We start from the raw sequence: 20,891 nt of genomic DNA, 5'->3' as shown, positions 1-20,891 counted from the left end.
TAAAATGTAACCACTGCAAGTGCTTTATCTGACTTGGTCACACAGGATGCGACCAGTCAGATAAACTGTGTTAGCAGCAGCAGAGGGAAGTTTTTCTTCCCTGCCGCTGCTGTCAGAGGGACCGGTATGTCCCTCTGCCTCCCTGCACCCTTCCCCTAGTGTTGCCCTGATGACAATCACTGCTGATCGGTCAGCACGGCAGGATCCCCCACCCCCAGCGTCTGCAGACAATGGCAGCCGCTGGTAAGTGCAAATCATCGCCCCCAAGCCATCCCCAGGTCCCCCCTGTGTACCTGGCAGCTGTCTGGGCTCTAAAAACTAAAGTCACAATGTTACCAATGTTCCGATGGTCACGATGTTCCTGATCGAAGTTTTTATGTTTTAAAGATTTTAAAAAATATTTTTTTTAACTAAAATCATTTTGGATAGGGTTAAATTTATGTTCTTCACCTATTTCACTCATAAAAAAAAACTGTCAATTTCTGAGTGTTTTTTGTGGGGGGAAATTGCAAGTTAAGTGGTTAAATAAATAACAAAAATGATGATTGAAAACAATCTGAGAAACCAGAGAGGGCTCTTATTGAAATTGGAACACAAGCAAATCCGCATCACATATTTGCTATTGCAATCACCCCAGAACAAGGCTTTGAGACTGTCCAATACCATACATAAACCTCTAAAGGGTGAGTGCCTTCACAATGTTCTTTAACAAACCGTGTACCCTTTAGGGATAGCCAAAGCGCTCAGCACACATCTCTCCCGCCGCTCAGCACAGCGCGATGTGTGCTGAGCGTGCAGGGGGAGACAGTGGGGCCGCTCATTGAGCGACCCGCTAGATTGGCCTGCACGTCAGGCCAATCTAGCACCAGTGATAGCGATGCGCAAGGCTGCGCATCGCTATCGCTGTAGGGGTACACACGGAGCGATCAGGCTTAAAATCTAAGCAATCTAGCCAGATTGCTTAGATTTTAAGCAGCGATCGCTCCGTGAGTACCCCCCTTTACAGAACTCCTGGACCCCAATTTCTGGGCATGCTAAAGCCAGTGGCTGCTTCTTTGGAAGATGTGCAACTTTGGAGGTGGAAGTACTGTATAATGAAAAACATCCCAGACAGTGATTTATAAAATAAAGATCATAAAGGGGCTGTGTTTAAGAATGTACAAAAGGGTTGGAAAATAAGTTTGTTGTTGAAAATTATATTCAGACAAGATGGTTGATACTAGAAACTACTACACTATTTAATATATTTTATTGTTTTCTTTTATGGTTATCTGCGGATCTGGAGAGATTTTCTATGTGACATTGTTAAAAAAGAAACATTTATTATAATGACATGTTTCACATACAGATGTATAAATATAAATTATGTGTGTATAATATTACACCTGCAAATATAAGGGAAATTTATTTATTTTTTTTGACACATGAAAAGGTCGACATGGCTTTTTTTTTTTATTTATTTTTAACTTTTTCATACTTTACCATCCACATGCGTGGGCGACGATTGGGAATTATTGTAACCTGTGCTGAGCACAGTGGCAGAGGAGCGAGGCACCTTGCCCGCAGCATGGTGAGCAAAGTGAGCCATGCAAGGGGACGCGGTACACTAGTTGGGGTTCCTGGTCATGTTACGGAAAGAATTACACCAAAAACAGTTCAAAATTAAATGTCGACCTTTTCACGTGTCGACCTTTAATGTGTCTACCATTTTCATGTGTTGAACATTGTCTATGTCGACCATGTCAATGTCGACCAATAGTGGTCGACCTAATGACTTACCATTGTCGACCATTCATACCGGAACCCATTTGTGTCTGCATATGACTGGAGGAGTGATATGTACTGTAGCACTACTGAGTCTGCGCAGTGTGAGCTGCTTCTGGTGTGGTAGTGTGATGTTACTTTTTACACTTGTTACTGTGGCTCTTTAATGAATAAATAGGATTTTTTATTTGGGTTATGCAATATGCTGTTGGAGATAGCTATCAACAGTTTGTGGGGAGCACATGGCAACTAACTTGTGGGGTCCCTACCAATCAAATAGTCAATATGATATGCTGGTGAAAAGTAGAATGTGTAAATACTCCCAGCACCACAATAGTGTATAACACACTGTACTGTAGTGTCCCTGGTCCACATTATGCCACACGGAAATCCCTGTTCTCATATGCAATAGTGCCCTCTCTCTGGTGGGGTCACTACGTTATGTGTGGGGGCACCTATGTGTGTGATAGCCCCTGGGTGACTGCCTTGTCTGTGCCGTTGTTAATCCGGCACTGACTCTAGTGTCCGCTATACAGTATATACTAGTTTGCATTCTTGGTACTGTACATTGAGATGCAATGCATTGACATCAGCAGTCCTAGTATACAAGTATATAGAAATATAACACAATTAATCAGTGTATATTACAGAAATATAAACATTTTTAAAACTTACAGGCTTGTCTAGTTCAATGATGTAGTTTGTGTCTGTTCTTATTATCCTGTAATGTTTGATAGGAGACCTGCTATGGAAAAACACAATATCACCAGTTAGTATCCACAGGGATGCGGTCAAAACACTGGCAGTCGGGATTCCGATGGTCAGAATCCCGACACATCGCAGAGGTAAGTACAGGTTTTGGGGTTAGGGTTAGGCACTAGGGGCAGGTTAGAGTTATGCTGCGGGGGGGGGATGGTTAGGGATAGGCTGCGGGAAGAGTGGTATAGGGGTAGGTTGGAAATACTTACAGTCATGTGCCAAAATTCTGGCAGTTGGTATCCCACTGACAGTCTTCTGACCGACAGGATCTCAACTGCCGGGATTTCGTACCCAACCCTGTCCACAGATCTATGTCAAAATTAGTCTTATATGCTCAAAATTCTGTATGTTCTATCTTGCTTTTCTTTATATGACATAATAAGTTGACAACAGGAGCAGAAAAGGTTCACCAGGACAGTGATTTAAACTAATGACATATGAAATATAGAAATGGCTGACATTAGAAAGCAAGTAAACCAAGCAGAGATTATAGACTGTAGATCTGGTTTCTGTTGCTTGTTAATAAATAATTATCCTATACAATGCTGCACAATGCGCTGGTAATAATAATAATGAATACCATCACGTTCAGCCACAGAACCATTGCAGCTATGGTGTGGGCATTTACATGTAATAAAGGGGTACATTTACTAAGCAGTGATAAGGGCGGAGAAGTGAGCCAGTGGAGAAGTTACCCATGGCAACCAATCAACACTGAAGTAACATCTATAATTTGCATACTATAAAATGATACAGAGCTGCTGATTGGTTGATGGGGAAATTTCTCCACTGGCTCACTTCTCCATTCTTATCACTGCTTAGTAAATGTACCCCAAAGTCTCCTGAATTAAGCAAGTCTCCATTATTCTTGCAGAGGGAGATTTTGTAATGGAGCTAGGAAGATAGGGTACATAGGGCCTGATTCAGAGTATCATGGTATGGAAAGATTTCCAATCTGTGCATATACAGATTCTGATCTGTGATCTTGCTCGCATGGCCCAAAGCCACATGACTCGCATGCTAAGGCCGTTTAGGGGGTTGGAGAGGGGGCAGCAACGGTGACAGGTACCCTTTTACAATACACCGCCATCCTGAGTAACCTGAAAGTCGCTGAAAGTCACGCAAGTGAACTGATGCTGCGTCTTTGTATGTAGCGGCAATCACAGAAGCTGGCACTTGGCGTCTATTTACACATGATGCCTCCTGCAGCATTAACATCATTTCCCAGTAGCGGCTGCTACTCCATAGCATACATGAATCAGGCCCATATATAAGGGGAGTTCTTATTGTGCAGAAGGAAGCATGGTCATTTTCAATCTACTGTATGAATCAATGTAATAAGAAGTTTCACACAGAAAAGTAACATTTATTAAACAGTTGACATCTAACTGGTTTCATGATTATTTTAAGAGGCTAAACCAAGCAGTAATTTGGGTGAAAAACTAAACATTTTAATTTCATGAAAGAAGTGATTATAGCTATGACTTTGATGTGATGCAAGTTTTTTCCACACACATAGGAGCACTTGTGGTTTGTATGTAAACATAAATTATCTGCAGGTTTCAGTATTATTTTTCAGTGGTTTTCAAACTATCAGATACAGGTTGAGTCTCCCTTATCCAAAATGCTTGGGACCAGAGGTATTTTGGATATCGGATTTTTCCGTATTTTGGAATAATTGCATACCATAATGAGATATCATGGTGATGGGACCTAAATCTAAGCACAGAATGCATTTATGTTTCATATACACCTTATACACACAGCCTGAAGGTCATTTTAGCCAATATTTTTTATAACTTTGTGCATTAAACAAAGTGTATCTACATTCACACAGTTCATTTATGTTTCATATACACCTTATACACACAGCCTGAAGGTCATTTAATACAATATTTTTTTTAATAACTTTGTGTATTAAACAAAGTTTGTGTACATTGAGCCATCAAAAAACAAAGATTTCACTATCTCACTCTCACTCAAAAAAGTCCGTATTTCGGAATATTCCGTATTTCGGAATATTTGGATATGGGATACTCAACCTGTATAATAAGCACGAAACTACTCATACAAATGTCAGAAAAATGTGCCACAGCTGTGCATTATAAATATTGACTACATCATGAAAACAACCTTGTCATAAATGATTATTGCCCTCACTTAGCAATAAATTTGAATATATCCATAATATAATTATAAAACGATAATGCCCCCTTAATATAAACATCCATTAATTTCTGGCATATTCTTGGGCGGTTTTCTGGCAGCTTTGTCTAGATGTGCTGTTGGTTTGGAGGTTTTGAGATAACTGCACATAGCTAGTGGTTTGCGAATCACCCCCCTTTACCTGCAGTATAGTAAATTCTGCTTTTTGGAGCAATAAAACACCCACAGTGTGTGTTGAAGTGCTGCAGGCCCCCTTCTTTCAGCAGAGCTCCTTTTCTCAGAGAACCTGCCTGGAGTGAAATGGCTGTTCCATTTGCATGTACATCCCTAATCCACCCCTACTTCTACATCTACAACTTCTGCAGTGCTCTGTACTGTTCCAGAATTTTATATTATCCTCACCGCTCCACCCCCCATGTTAGCCACACCTCAGTCTGCAACTGAAATTCTCCTGTGTGTCTGTTTCTGTCTCCTCCTCTCCACCTGTCTCCTCCTGTGTATGTCTGACCCTTTTCCTTATATGCCTCTGCCATCTTTAACCACGCGTGCGTCTGCCATGGATGCCTCTCCAGGGCCACACCGGGCCCCAGTACTGGCATGGGGTGTGACCTAAAAAGCGGGTGTCCGTGCCCCCTACAAATAAATGACATTAAAAATGTATTAATTGTGGGGCCACTTATTCAAATCTTGAGTGAAAGGAAGAGGCCACTCCTACCATTTATAGTGACGTTTTTTGTGACGGGGAACGTTATTTTAATTATCTGCATCAATTTATACAAAAATTAATTATAGATGCAAAGAAAGGGAACAATCAAATAAGTTATAACTATTACAACATAAGATCACTATATACATTAATTGATCTTTAAAGGTTTTTATATGGCAATGAAAAAGCCTGAACTATAATAGTATTACAGTTTGTTTTTGTTTTTTTTCAGTTTGTACTCTCCTTCCTCCATTACTTTCAGAACTGCCTTATTTCTCCTTGTGCCCTCTGCTAGTACTCTCAGTGGTCGCTAAACAGCGTGTGTTATTACTTTTAGTAATTAAGGGTTGAGGATTTTCTATTAATTAGAATGGGAACTGTTCTGAAGTTCAATGCTATGTTGGTGGTTTGCAGTACAGTACTGTGCAGTGAGGGTGGTATTCAGTATGCCGGCTGTTGGGATCCCGGCGCTCAGTATACCGGCGCTGGAATCCTGACACCCGGCATACCAACAACTATTCTCCCTCTTGGGGGTCCACGACCCCCCTGGAGGGAGAATAAATAGCGCGGCACCCGTAGCGTACCACCATTCCTGCAGCGTGGCGAGCGCAGTGAGCCAGCAAGGGGCTCATTTGCGCTCACCACGCTGCCGGTATGCTGGTCACCGGGATCCCGGCCGCCAGCATACCCTACTACACCCGTGCAGTGAAAATTAGCTGTTAAACTTACAAGCATTGTAGTTGTTAGTGAGGAAAATTCTTGCATTTAAGATAATAACATTTTTTTACCTACCAACAAATATTTTATCTAGACTGAAATGCCTTTTATTACATGGCCCAAACACTGATCGCTTTTATACTCATTGGTCACCAATAAAGAAGAGGGTATTTGGTTGAAGTAAGTAAGTAAGTGAGTGAGTGAGTGCTATACAAAATGATTGAAATGATGCTTTGTGTACAAATTATTATATTGATATCAATATTAACAAATTCATCAAATTAGCTGACCTGTAAGAACAACTTTAAAAGGTTTCCTATTGTACTATTTATTCACTTCTTGTACTTTTTTTTTTGTAGGAAACTATTTTATACCATATAGAACTATTATGTTTGAAGTTTGTGTATTACCTATTCTCAGATGGCTCAAGGATGGATACAGCAAAGTTCTTGTTGTCTGCTCCAGGCCTCAGGATTAAATTACCGTGACTTCCATTCTTCAAGAGCATTTCTGCAGCTTCTTGGCGAGATACATTGTGAAAACACCTTTACGAAATGGAAGGGGTCAGATATCATAGCTAATAAACATGACAGCGATTAATACAGAGACATTTCCCTTGTTTCCTGTACTATTGTAGTGTCCCGTGCAGGGGAGTGGCAAGCTTTCATTTAGAGGACATGCACTGGTAGTTAATCCATGGCCATCTATGGTACTAAACTTCACTGTACACCTTCAAGCTAAGCCAGCAACCATCAGCATGACTATTACAATTTTCTCCCGTGATGTCTTATGGGACAGTGACCAATAGTCAAGTCTCCTTGTTGTTGAGCCCAGGGGACAAGTGCCTTCCCACTGCACCTTTTGCCCATCCTACATGACTGGTCATGATCCCATTAGCCTAGCACTTTTCACCTTCCAAGTAAAACCCCTTTTCTCTGCTAGGCTACGGCAAAGGTTGCAGACAGTGGATACTACCCCAGCACATCTTAATAACTGATTCTCCTGCTGCTGCTGCTGCTGCTGCTGCTGCTGCTGCTGCTGGCATGCAAATGTTTAATGTAGAACATAATCTGAACAGCGTCTGCACAAATGGAAGGTAGTTACTTGACCGGCGGTATCCACAATACCGACGCAAATCATTCCGCACCCTTACAGCCCCGACAGTCGGCATGCCGACTAACAGGGACTATTCCCACATGTGGGTGTCCACGACACCCATAGAATGGGAATATAACCTGTGACGAGCGCAGCAAGCCCACAAGGGGTTTCGTTGCGCTCACCCCTCCCCCACGGGCATCTATAAGCCGGTCACGCATACCCAACCTGCACAAATGACCCATTGCACAAACCCTTCTTTGTTAACCACATTCTCTCCTGCACTGCAGATAAAGGGATGGTGCACTGGTACTTCAAAAAAGTAATCTGCAGCTAGTCACTACATATCAGGCCAGCAAGTGTTTTGAGCACCTGAATGGAACCTAACTTGCTATAAACCAGAACTGATTGTGTAGGTTTATGCACCACCTTCTTGGTTCAGGACAAATTCAGTAAACAACTACACGGTGTCCACGTACTGTACATGTAGTTCCTGGCACGTAAAACAGCCCTTCTAGTTTTACAGAAAGGGGGCGTTTCTGGGTGTCAACTGAAGATTGACAGAAAGGGGGCGTTTCTGGGTGTCAACTGACCGTTTTCAGGGAGGGTTTGCAAAAACGCAGGCGTGTCTGAAAAACGCAGGCTTGGCTGGGCGTTCACTGGGTGGGTGTATGACGTCAAATCTGGACACGAATAGGCTGAAGTGATCGCAAGCGCCGAGTAGGTTCAGAGCTACTCTGAAACTGCACAAACTGTTTTTGCAGCGCTCGGCTGAGCATGCGTTCGCACTTCTGCTAAGCTAAAATACACTCCGCAGTGGGCGGCGGCATAGCGTTTCCACTGCTGCTAAAACTAGCTAGCGAGCGATCAACTCGGAATGACCCCCATAGATTGTAAGCTCCAGTGGAGCAGGGACTAAAGTGAATGGGCAAATATTCTCTGTAAAGCGCTGCGGAATATGTGTACGCTATATAAATAACTGGTAATAAATAATAAATAAGCCATGTTTTATAAAAAGACACAAAATTAAAGATTCTATACCCAGATTGGGCAGGAGAATTAGCATCTATAGAAGGGTCAAGGGTTAGCATTCCCTTAATAAACTATATCCAGGTATTAGATATGGCCATTTGATAGTTGGTCACATGGTGGAATTACTATACAGCCCCAGAGAGCTTTCCTAGGCCCCGGTAATGGAGGCATGACGGAATCACAGAGCTGTGACCAGATCAGATCCAGGGAGGGATTCAGTGCGATTGCTCCCCCTTCACTGCAGGCAGAGAACACTGCTACACTCAGCAGCAGCGTGTGCCGGGGAAAAAGGCTACTGCCGCCCCCCCCCCCCCCCCCTCGGTGGCATAATACAAAATAATCTTACTTGCATGGTTATCTCCTAATTTGTTAATTTGTATAGATATAAAAACTAGTTCTAGAAATTTTAAGCTAATCCAATCAAAATTTTCTGGTAAATGGTATAATTAACCAGTGGTGCCCAGGTCTGATGGAGGGGCCCAGAGAGGGTCCAGTAGGGGCCCAGGCCCCCTCCCCATTACCTGGCAGCAGCAGTTGTAGCGCTTCTCCTCAGCCCAGCACACGCTGCAGTTTGCTGGGCTGCAGTGTGGCCAGGGAGGTGCTTAAAATACCCTTTTTTTTTTTTTTTTTCTAAGGGAATATGACCACACCTCCTGTGATTAGGCCACACCTCTTGAAAAGTACCTGGGCCCAGCCTGGCTCTCGACTTCCCTGTCATTAACATAAAGGGGGAAAAAAAAAAAAGAATGTTATGTGCTTTTCATTTTCACAAATCCTCAAATACTGTCAATCTGATAAAGAATTCCTGGAGGAATCACTCGTCTCTATACTGCTACATGATTATCACAGGTGTTACCGCAGCAGCAATATTATAAAAAAAACTCAAATTGCCTCAGTAATATTAGGTGCGCCTAGTACAAATGGGGAGCGTACAAGGCAATCTAAAGGGTGTCAACTTACAGAGGCATTTCATTTACATTTGCAACATCCATATATAGTTCAGGCTGACATGCAGAGGCAACAGTCGGTGAAAGGATTGGCTCCTCATAAGATTGAGATGCGCTCCTTGATGTTTCTTTTTCTAGCACTTCTTTAAGCCTAATTATTTGTCCAGGTAACAGGGTCAAGTGAGTCGGGACTGATAGCTGTAGGAAAGAAAGACAAACTTTACCCCACTGATCAGCAAACATATTCATGGTAATATAATAACACAGAACAAAGAATTATCTACAAAGGATAACAAATATGATCAAATATATTAGCGGTACACATTGTTATATGCCAATTTGCTTTAACACTTTATAAACTAAGCATACTTTAGAGGAGCAGATTACATAAAGGATTCTCATGCACCTGCAGATCATTATGGTCTTACCTAGTCAGGCTGAAACGCTATTTGCAATTTTGTTTTTGTTTTTTGCCTTGAGTTGCAATTTGTTGTAAGCATATGAGAAATTATTGCAATCCCCCTGTGTTTTCTTTTTTTCAATCTCAAGTGTTATCTGATAATGTGTACATCTAGGGGGCCTAAGTGAGAGCTAGTATGGGAATGTAGTCGCATGAAGTGGGAGCACATTAAGTACATTAAGGGCAAGAGGTGTGCCTGCATTCATAGGTGGTATTCAATTGATAATCACGCCCAATCTCCCATCCAGAGCCGGCCCTAACCAATATGATGCCCTAGGCAAGATTTTGTCTGGTGCCCCCTAGCACCACCACTAGTTCCGCCTCTGACCCCTTCCCAGTGCCATCACCTCTCACGCATAGCAGTCCTCATTTTGGTGTTCCTACCCCCTATATTTTAAATAGAAACGGTGTGCACATTTGGTGCACAGCCCACAAAGGGGCGTGTTCTTGCTGGGAAGGGGGCATGGTCATAAACTAGTACACCCAATTCAAATTAAGTCACACAGTAGTGCAACGTTATTCACATTTTATCATGCGATAGTGTCCCTTATTAACGTTACATCACACAGTAGTACCACTTTACCTTATATACATTAGTCCTCACAGTAGTGCCCCTTATTCACATTACATCACACTGAATTGCTCCTTATTCCCATTACACCACACCATATTGCACTGTATTCACATTAGACCACACAGTAGTGCCCTTTCTATATGTTACGCAACAGTAGAGCACTTTATACACATAATGCCACAATTTAGTAATGCCTTTATACACAAAAATCCACACAGTAATGCCCCTTACACATATGACACACATTGTTAATGTCCTCATAAACATGATGTGATTTACACATTATGTCAACCTTTATTAATGCCCTTATACACATAATGTCCCTTACACATATGCCGCACATAATGACACGCATAATGTCCCTTTCACATATGCTGCACATTATTAGTGCATTTATACACATAATGACACCCATAGTGCCCCTTACACATATGCCACACATTATTAATGCATTTATACACGACACACATAATGCCCCTTACACATATGCCAAACACTCCTGCACAACCAACCCACCCACACACAACACACACATGACCGCTTACATTGTGACCTCTGCCTCTGCTTGGATATGGATGTGTCCTCAAACATCTTGCCTCAATACGTTATACAGCAGGAGATGCCTGGCGTCAGTTAGCTGGTAGCTCTGCTAACGTTGGGCACCTTTTTTGATGAAAATGCATCTTATTTGCATTACTATGTGGCTAGGATGCACAAGCAGCTTCTGCTGATTCAAATGATATGCGGCATGCCTATATTCTGTGTGCGACTGTGGCTGTATCTGCATATGAAATACTACATTACAGTGATTTCCAGGAATACACCGTAACATAGCATTTCATATGCAGATACAGGCGCAGTCACACACAAAATATAGGCATGCTGCATATCATTTTAATCAGCAGAAGCTGCTTGTGCCTCTAGGCATACAAAATGCCCTAGGCATTTGCCTAGTTTGCCTATGCACAGGGACAGCTCTGCTTCCATCTAAAGTGGAGATCGCGGGGGTGAAATTCAATTGTATGTAGTTTTCATGCTGAACGCACCCATAGAGGTCGGGTTTAGCCGCGTTAAGTACCTATACCTGATCAAAGTGCTGGGGGGCGCGATCACAAAAAGTGCCATTTGGACGCCCAATCGGGTCACTTTTCACACATTTTAGGTCACCACCCCCAGGGGGGTGTGAACTGAAATGCAGATGCTGGGAGCCATCGCGCCCAAACAGAACTACAATTGAACAGCTCCATCTAGTAGCTGCGGGTGGAAAAACAATTAAATTCCGCACAAAGAGTGTAAATAGACCCGATTGCAGCTCAGTTCAAGTGTGAGGTCCTGCTGGAGGATAACAGTTTTGAAATTAATTAATATAGACTGGACTGGAGGCTGCATCCTCACTTTATTGGTTTAAAGACCAGTCTTATTCCTTATGAGCAACATGCTCTTTTCTCAATTCAGAAGATATAGATATATATGCTGACACATTAACATTGTGTCACAGAAATTGTATATGTATTTGGACTTACTGTATTGCCAGTGGTGAGAAAGATTAATTTATGAATCGAAACGTTGAACTATATGGCTACCTTTTAGTACAATAAATGATTAAAACGTTGAAATTGGGAGAGTGCACCCTCCACCACATGGAATCTTGCGGCATATGAGTGGACCGGACAACAGCCTACTGGGAGCACCCTCCATCTTCTTTTATATATATATATATATATATATATATCCCCATGAAGAAGTCCTACAGAATCTTTTAAAGGACGAAACGCGTTGGGAATCAACTTACTCCTCCACAGAGATTCAGATAAGCTCATGACTATTAATTTTATTGTACGAGTCCAACTTTTATGTTATGTTTGTTTGTAAAAAAAAAAATTTTAAACATATTACACTATTGGCTCTTTCCCATCTTGGGAGTATCCTTTGGTTTTAAGGTATGGAATTATCCTGGTCTATCTAAGATGCAAGTACAAAGGTCTCGCTATAAGTTTGCAGAGGGTATTATTATATATTGTATCTCTCTGGATGCGGGCAGTCTAGTCTTTGTTGTAATTCACCTATGGTGTGGTGAGACTATCTTCACAAGGATATAGGCGATTATTAATGTTGTGAACAAGTAACGGGTTTTTCACGTTGGAGTACGTGGTGAGAATAATTGTGACAATATTGCACTATTATCGGTCTTTTGTTTTCCAGTCGACTCCTATGTTGGATGGGCATGAGAAGATGAACAAAGAATCATAGGACCTAGAGACCATTGGTAACGCCTATATTCACCATTTATCTGGTACGCATTTAAATACTCACTGAGGCCACTTCTACATATATATATATAATATCTCCCAAAATGTCCTGCACTCTCGTCACACATATATATAAGAATATATATATATATATATATATATATATATATATCACACATTTGTAGAACACTGCAAGAGAGTGGATTTGAACACAAATCATCTTTATACCACATTCATGCATTCATCCTGAGAGCTTGCCACCATTCAGCGACAATGCCCCTCATTACCACATTTAAATATACTATCAAACCCAGGACTCAAGCCCACTACCTGCTGCATCCCAGCCAAACACCCCACCGACCGAGCCACTTGATCCCGCATGAAAACTATGAGATTTCTAACTATATGAAGCTATCTCTACCCCGTAAATAAATAACCAGCACCATAATTGAGCAGATCCATGCAGTGTGCAGTCACACATCCAATCCCTTACAGCCACACACTACATAGATCTGCCCAGCCGCAACACTGATCACCCCTTCACAAAGTACAAGGTAAGCTTCAAATAGTTAGAACTCTCCAGTTTGGAATTCTCTAGCTTTCTATGCAAGGACAGATAGCTTAATAAACAGAGTGTCCGACTGCAATGTCATAGGCAAAGGGTGCGAATCCCAGGCTCATCAGCATCCCGAAATGTAATAAAGGACAGTGCGACTGAACAACAAAAAGCTTTCAAGTCAAGTCCATGAATGCTAGGAGACAGGGGTGGTGAGGAGATGCTGGGCTTCAAAAAGGGGAGAAGCTGTAAGTGAAAGTAATTAGATAATTTATAATTGACAAGTGCTGCCAACAGCGCCCCCTACCCTGCAGCGCTATGTGCTGAGCACACTCCGCACACACCTAGTTACGGCCCTGAGCTGGTGTATTCAGAGATGGCCTCCTTTTTTTCATCAGCTACTGTACATAGTTACATAGTTACATTGTGTTATATCTCTGTGTATATTCTAGGTACATTTTGGTTTGTTAATTTAGGGTTTGTAGCTCAACATTCATCCTAAAATTAATACAACATACAGTGCCTAGTATATAAAATATAATAATAATACAGAATTAGTGGATAAAACTGGGGTGATAGCAAAGTTCCATAGCGGGGTGGCAAAAGTTCAGTAAAGCTCTTATGCCTCTAGAACACCTCCAGTGGCTTGGTTTGAGTTACATTTACAGTAGGTAGGACCTATTAGAGTTGTGGCATACCATACTGTTTCCTTAATATGGAATATGAAAGAAGAGTTAAAAGGAAAAAAAAAGATTTATGAACTATGTGGGATACTCACGGCACATAATGCAAGCCCCCCCCGGGCTGGAAGTCACTGCTTCACTGTGCAGTCCCGTAGTGGGTTTGGGTCGGATACTGCTCAGCCCGAGCACTGGCTCTTCTTCTCGGGACAATTCTGTTCCTCTCCGGCCTCTACCACCTGCCTGCCAGTTGCCATACTGCTGTTGGGAAAGCTCTTGCAGAGGCTTGAGACAAGCAGAATCGGTCCCTACACTGCTAAAAGGCTCTGGAGTCTGTGATGCTTCAGCTGCTTCATGGTGGTGTGGAAGAGGGTATAGGCAAATGCAGGGGGAGTTTCTGGATTCCCAGAAACCTCTTGGCCAGTGGCTCAGATTATGACAGCAATAACAATAGTATGTAATATGATGACTAGAGCTGCTGCCACAACATGCAGATTAAGGGGGAAACTTTAGGCGACATCGCAGAGCACATCGCCTAGTGTGTACCCACCTTTAGACTGTTCATTCCGGCATCATGCAAAACTTACTGGATGAATTGGATTGCATTTTCACTATTGGATAGCTTAGTGAACTTTGGTATGAATGTATTATTATTATTATTATTATTACTACTACTACTACTACTACTACTACTACTACTACCAATTATTTATATATTGTACACACATTCCACAGTGTTTTACAGATAATATTTTGGCCATTCACATCAGCCCCTCCCAGTGTTATAAATTCATCCCCATCGCCCGGAGGCAAGTTAGAGTTTCTTGCCCCCAACCCTCGAAAACAAATGGAAAATTATATATAATTTGGGCTAGGACAACGGTGACAGGACTAGGAGAGACAGTGACAGGACAGGAGTGACAGGACCAGTACTAAGATGACAGAAACAGTACGGTGGGGCCAGGACATACTAAGAGATGACAGGAACAGGACAGGGGTGACTAGGCCAGGATGAAACAGAGGGTGTCAGGGACAGGACCGAGGTGACAGGGTCAATACAGAGACAGTAAAGTGGGAAGAACAGAAATGACAGGGCCAAGATAGAGAACCAATATAGAGGTGACAGGGACATGACCAAGTCATATAGGGCAGGGGTGACGGGGACAGTACAGAACAGAGGAATGACAGGGCCAGGACAGAGATGTCAGGGATGAGATAGAGGTGACGGGCAGAACCATGACAGAGGTACCATGACAGAGGGGAGAGGGTCAGGCCAGAAGGAATAGGAGAGAGGGTTAACAGGACCAGTATAGGGGTGACAGGGACAGAATCAGGACAGAGGTGACAGGACAAGAGCAGAGCGGACAGGGACAGAACAGAAGGGTCAAGAGAGGGATGACAGGACCAGTATAGAGGTGACATGTACAGACAGAGGTGACAGGGAAAGGACTGAGGTGACCGGGACAGAAGAGTGGGGTGACAGGACCAGGACACAGCCCTGAATTCAGCATTGGCGGGAGGAGGTATTTGGCAGCCCGGCCACACTCACTTTATATACTGTAATTAATACTGTATGCCCTACCTCCAGTCACACTCACTCTGTTACATTACCTAGCAACAGAACAAACACTCAACACGCGTCCCAGCTCTGCACCCCGCGCCATCCCCCGTCCCATACCTCTGCCTCTTCACACCCCATTAAACTGTCGCAGTCATCAACGCTTTCCTCCGCCAGTGACTCTCTCACTGAAGCTTGGCCACTTCCTCCTTATTTCCCAGCCGCCGGATCCTGGATCACTGGGCAGCAGCAGCAGCAGCAGAGGCTGGGAGTTGGGAGGGGGCAGAGCATGCAAATTCACACAAGCTGAGGGAGACTATACAAACTCCACACAGTTATGGTCATGGTGGGAAATGATCCCATGACCTCAATGCTATAAGGCAGTGATGCTAACCATTACACCATATATGCTGCCCGGATGGTGTACTGTAATCTCGATGTGACATCAGGGAGAGGAGCAATGCAGAAAAAAAAACAGACGCTTAACACTGAACACATGATGTATATAAATATATTTAGTCCGAAATTACTAGATGTATATAAATAATATATACATATATTGCACACCCCGAACGCAAACAGTTATATATGTATACATATGTAAATATATATATAAAAATCTATTTTGCAGGAAAATCTGACAGGGTCAATCCAATTAGGTGCGATAATCTTGTGGATGTGAGTCATTGTGGCAGCGGCCACACTTTACAGCTGCCCCATAGGGATCTGAGCAATATTGTGCGAGATTGGGGCTGAAACAAGCCCACGAAGAGTGCGAGATCAGGTACATATCGCACCCATCGCACGCTATTGAATTGACCCCTACATACAGTATTAATCACTTAAACCTCATATAGTCTGAGGATTGTCCGTAAACTTAAACCATAACATCTTAACACTTAACTACAATAAATAAAGACACGGAGACTTGAATTTGGCAGAAAATGTTAGCTATTTATTTAAATTAACCATTAACTGATGAATAATTAAACTAAAGTATGGTGGCCAGAAAGAACGGCTAAAACAACCCTATCCCATGAACAAAAAACCTATCTTATAAAAAACTGACGTAAACCTTCCAACAAACAATAGGTATCCGCTCAACCTCCATCTTGACTACCCACCCGTAAAGGTGATGAGGCTGCCCCCGTGAAGGTGGTCCAGCAGATGTAATACCAGTCAACGAAGGAGAGCGCACCTAAAAAAACAACCACCAAACGACCTCCAATCAACTCCTTTAATACAACAAAAGTTAACTTGCCGTTCTTTCCCGCCACAACAAAACCGTGACAACCCAGACCACGGAAATAGCCAACGCACAAAGCACAAGAAAACAAACACAATCAATAGGGAGGGAGGGTGGGACGATTACAGCAGAAGAGGCTGACCCAGCCCCTTTACCAGGCTTAAAAACCCTTTCCACCTACCCCCAACGTTCACTCCTATTGGCTAACAATAAACTCCCATAATGCCTTACCGTCCTGCCCCCCAGACTAGCTGAGGTTTAACCCACTCCTCTCCAATTCTGTCAATTCGTTCTCCAATCATACAGCTTATCTTGACTCATGAAGTTGCAGTATACATGTCAATCCACTTTACAGCACACCAAGCACCTTTTAGTGTTAACCCCTGAAGGAAAAACTGCATATTGTTTACAAAGACATTTTGTGTTCAATGTCTACAATATAACATATACATCATCATTTTAGATGTCACTAGTGTCTTTATAAATAAGTTACGTTTAGCAATAACAGACATCCATGCGAGTGAAGCCACGGTCAATACTAGCTTACTATTCAGTATCCAGTGTATAAATTATCATCTAGGGCCCGGGGACCCTAATACACAAGCAATAAATTATCGTCTAGGGTCCGGGGACCCTTATACACAGGCAGGCAGATTAATTATATATATATCCCACAGAAAGGAAGAGTCAACACTCAGCAGCGGACTTTTATATTAGTATAAATCTGTATTAATAGTCACTGACGAGGGTTTTTCCTTCAGGGAACAGATTTACACTAAATTAAAAGCCTGTGGAGTGCTGCCTATTTCTTTTATTGAGCTAGGAGGACACCCTGATACATATGTTCAGTATGATTTCCCGATGGATGGGATGCAGTCGGTCAGAGTACCGACAGCGGCATCCCGTCCATCAGAATCCCAACAGCCCCCTCTAAAGTACTTTAACCCTCCTCTGCCCCCTACCCTAACCTTCCCTTGTGGGTGCCTAAACCTAACCCTCCTGGGTGGTGCCTAACCCTCCCTTCCCCGCTGCCTAAATCTAACCCTCCCCACTTGGTGGTTAACCCCAACCTCCCCATCTAAGTGCCTAACCCTAACCCTCCCTCACCGGTTCCTATCTCTAACCTTTGTGTCCTGGTGAATGGATGTTCAGGATTCCGGCCGTCGGTATATCCCGTGCGGCGTTGGTATGTCGACGGCATCCCGGCATCGGTATATCGACTGCTGGGATTCCGTTGGAAAGTTAACTGCTTCCTATATATATATATATATATATATATATATATATACTGTATACAATATATATGCAGTCAGCAGAACTCCACTCCTTTTAGATAATATCAGCAGTAACGACCAGTGCCCTCCTATAGCAACAAACACGTGTTACCAGTAATACAAATACCCGTTCAGCTGCACTCACGGCTCCCATAGGGAATGACAGACCACACAGCTGTTGTGACATACTTAAGTATGTTGGACGGGTGCTCGCATGTGAGACAGGAGAGAGAGAGAGATTGTTTCTCTCTGTCTCCTCTAAGCAGCACACTCCATACCCTGGCTCTACATGCCGCCAGGGCAACCTAAGGGGAGCCGGGAGCACAGCACAGTGCCGCAGATCGGTAAGAGAGCTCCGATCTGTGGCAGGTGGTTGGCGGGGGGCCATTTTGAAAGGGAGGTCCGGGGTGCTTATCCCACCCCTTTAATCCGTCTCTGCCCCGCACTTGCTCCAATGTTCTGTAGAGTGGGAGATTGTGGAGTGCATTTAAAAAAAAAAACCTTTAGAAATCCTGTTTGTCCCTGGTGGGCACAGACAGGGTTGCGGAGAAAAGTCATGAGGGGAGTGGGGAAGGGCCTTGCCGTGTTAAGTGGCTTAATCCAGCCCTAGATACACAGAACAACAAAGTATAGGGTTTACTTCATTCTTAAGTGTCACATGAGGAATTTTATGTTTGTGATGCAAAGGTTTCTCACTAATTTACGTGTATTAATGAGTTATGTTATAAAATGGGTAAGACCCATTATATTTGAATACAGAATAGCTGTACACGGGTCCAACGCGGTGCGACTCGGCTTTGGCCCCTTTCACACTGTGCAGCTGATCCTGGTTTATTACTGGGTCAGCCATATCAGCAGTTACATGCCCCAGGCTGGCGCTTGAAGATGAGATCATCTCCATGCGCCAGCTTTCCTATAGGATGAACCCGTGTTCAACCATGGTCACTATACGGGTTGAAATACCAGGTCGCTCGACCCAGGTTATTTCTCCTGGCCCCTTTCAGACTGCACAAAATCCCGGGATGCTGTGCGTTCACGTGCAATAACCCGGGTTATTATTGGCAGTGTGAAAGGGGTATTACCTACAGTATCTTTAAGCAAGAAGTGAGGGAGATATTACAAATATAGAAAAATGAGCACTACTGTATTTCCTACAAGTCTGTTTTCTTCTGTACCTCAACTACAGTCAGAATAAATCCCTTCCACTCTTCAGCATCTTCTGCAGTTTCCGTCTGTAAGATTAAAAGAAGTAAAGTGGGTTTTATAAAAAATCTATATTTTTACATTATGTATTTCTCATTTACTCTTATCATATTATGCCATAACAAGTGTTTACAGTAGATCCAATTTAAAACAGCATTTTTCTCATCATAAAAGTAAGGATGGCCATTGACCATCAATGATTCAAAACCATGAATGGTCTATGCCCGATATTGAATACTTTTGTCATCGATGAAAGAGACCCAGATTGTTTCCCACCATTGATGGTACAGAACCACCCAATTTTTTTTTTTTTTTTTTTTCACTACAAGGTGCCTAGATGCACCCCGTCACATCCCAGCAAAGACCCACCCCATGGCTCTGATTGGCCTTCAGTCCAGAGAATAATAAAGCAGGGATGACTATTGGTGAGTGAAACCATTGATGGTTCCCTTGCAGAAGATTTTATGCCATTGAGGTTATACTCCACAGGTACCTTTGTATCCCCATATAAATGAGAGAGAAGTACAGAACCAGGTGCACCCATATGAGGGGGGGAGTTCCTGGTGCCCAGAACGTCCCTCCCAGTGGCGCACACAGGGGGGGGTTCCGAGTATCTGGAAACTCCCCCTGATGAGCAGAGTTTTCTATTTTGAGATGGAGACAAGTTTGTCTCCGTCTCAGCAAAAGACGCAACCTCGATCGCGATCGCGAGCGCGGAGCTGCAGCAGCAACAGAGAGCTATTGAGTTCTCTGCTTACAGATTGTCCCGGGGGAGCTGTTGGCTGCGCATTCTCAGCCACAGCAGCTCCCTCTGTCCTCACACTGCCGCCCTAATGCTCCCAGCCTCTGGTGGATCATGTAAGTTACAAGTCTGTCTATACAATATGTGTGTATTTGCATGTTTGTATATATGTATGTATGTATGTATGTATGTATGTATGTATGTGTGTATCTGTGCTGGTGTATGTACAGTATATATATATGTACTGTATGTGTGTTTGTGTATGCGTGTGTTTTTGTGTATGTATATATGAATGTGTGATATATATAAAGAACGAAAATCGGCACTCTGTGGTCTTATTCCAGGATAAGAAATCACATCAGTCAGCCAAAAAATTGCAACATTTCAGGTATTTATTACCCCTTGTCAGGCAGTAGTACTGCCTGACGACGGGTAATAAATACCCGAAACGTTGCACTATTTTGGCAACAGGGTTCCGATTTTCGTTCTTTATATTTTGCACATACCTCTGAGCACTGTGACAGATGCAGCTGAATGAGTGAGAGTGCCAGCCTATCGACAAATTTATACTGTATGTATATATATATATATATATATATATATATATTTATTTGTATATACAGTATATATATATAGTACACATACATGCACATATACATACACACCCACGGAACCCCCCTTCACTAAATCCTGCGTTTGCCACTGCCTCCTCCCATTTGCCGGAAATGATTGCACAACTTGTCTGTCACTGGGAGCAGTAATTGTTCTAAGGACACATACTAGTTAACCATGAAACATAAAACAGTAGTGTTTTTAGTTGCAGTCGACCACATTGTGGGCACAGTAGGAACTCCCATCTCTATGGCAAGAGTGCCATACTGCATACTTACTGCAAAGATAAAAGTACCAGAAACTCAATTGTTTTAGCGCGCCCCATCGTCCTGTACTTTAGACGTGGCTATATGCAATTGTTAATGCACTGGGCGCTAATCGTGCTCAAATAGACAGAATTAAGCCGTGTAAAACGGCTAAACCTGTCTAACCTAAAGCGCTCAATAGAAATAATGAGCATCAGCAGTATTCGCACCCAGAGTAACAATTGAATTGGTCTGTCAGGGCCAGGTCACCTAAAAAAAAACTGAATTTCCCCCGTATACTGTGGT

The 20,891-nt window shown here is 42.9% G+C and overlaps 1 protein-coding gene across 3 annotated transcripts in view; it reads right to left on the bottom strand.

Annotated features, from left to right (window-relative positions):
• STAP1 (signal transducing adaptor family member 1) overlaps nt 1–20,891 on the bottom strand; it is a 228,863-nt gene that overhangs the window by 23,434 nt on the left and 184,538 nt on the right. For 2 of the 3 annotated variants that reach the window (XM_063919923.1, XM_063919924.1), the window contains exons 4-7: nt 18,959–19,015; nt 9,200–9,384; nt 6,523–6,657; nt 2,440–2,509 (exon numbers count right to left, since the gene is read on the bottom strand). In XM_063919923.1, the coding sequence (XP_063775993.1) occupies nt 2,440–2,509; nt 6,523–6,657; nt 9,200–9,384; nt 18,959–19,015 (447 nt within the window). The remainder of the gene's footprint in view (nt 1–2,439; nt 2,510–6,522; nt 6,658–9,199; nt 9,385–18,958; nt 19,016–20,891) is intronic. The other variant, XM_063919925.1, reaches the window with a different exon arrangement.

This window comes from Pseudophryne corroboree, chromosome 1 (genome assembly GCF_028390025.1).
Source record: "Pseudophryne corroboree isolate aPseCor3 chromosome 1, aPseCor3.hap2, whole genome shotgun sequence".
Classification (NCBI taxonomy): Eukaryota; Metazoa; Chordata; class Amphibia; order Anura; family Myobatrachidae; genus Pseudophryne; species Pseudophryne corroboree.
This window is presented reverse-complemented; position numbering and strand designations above follow the sequence as displayed.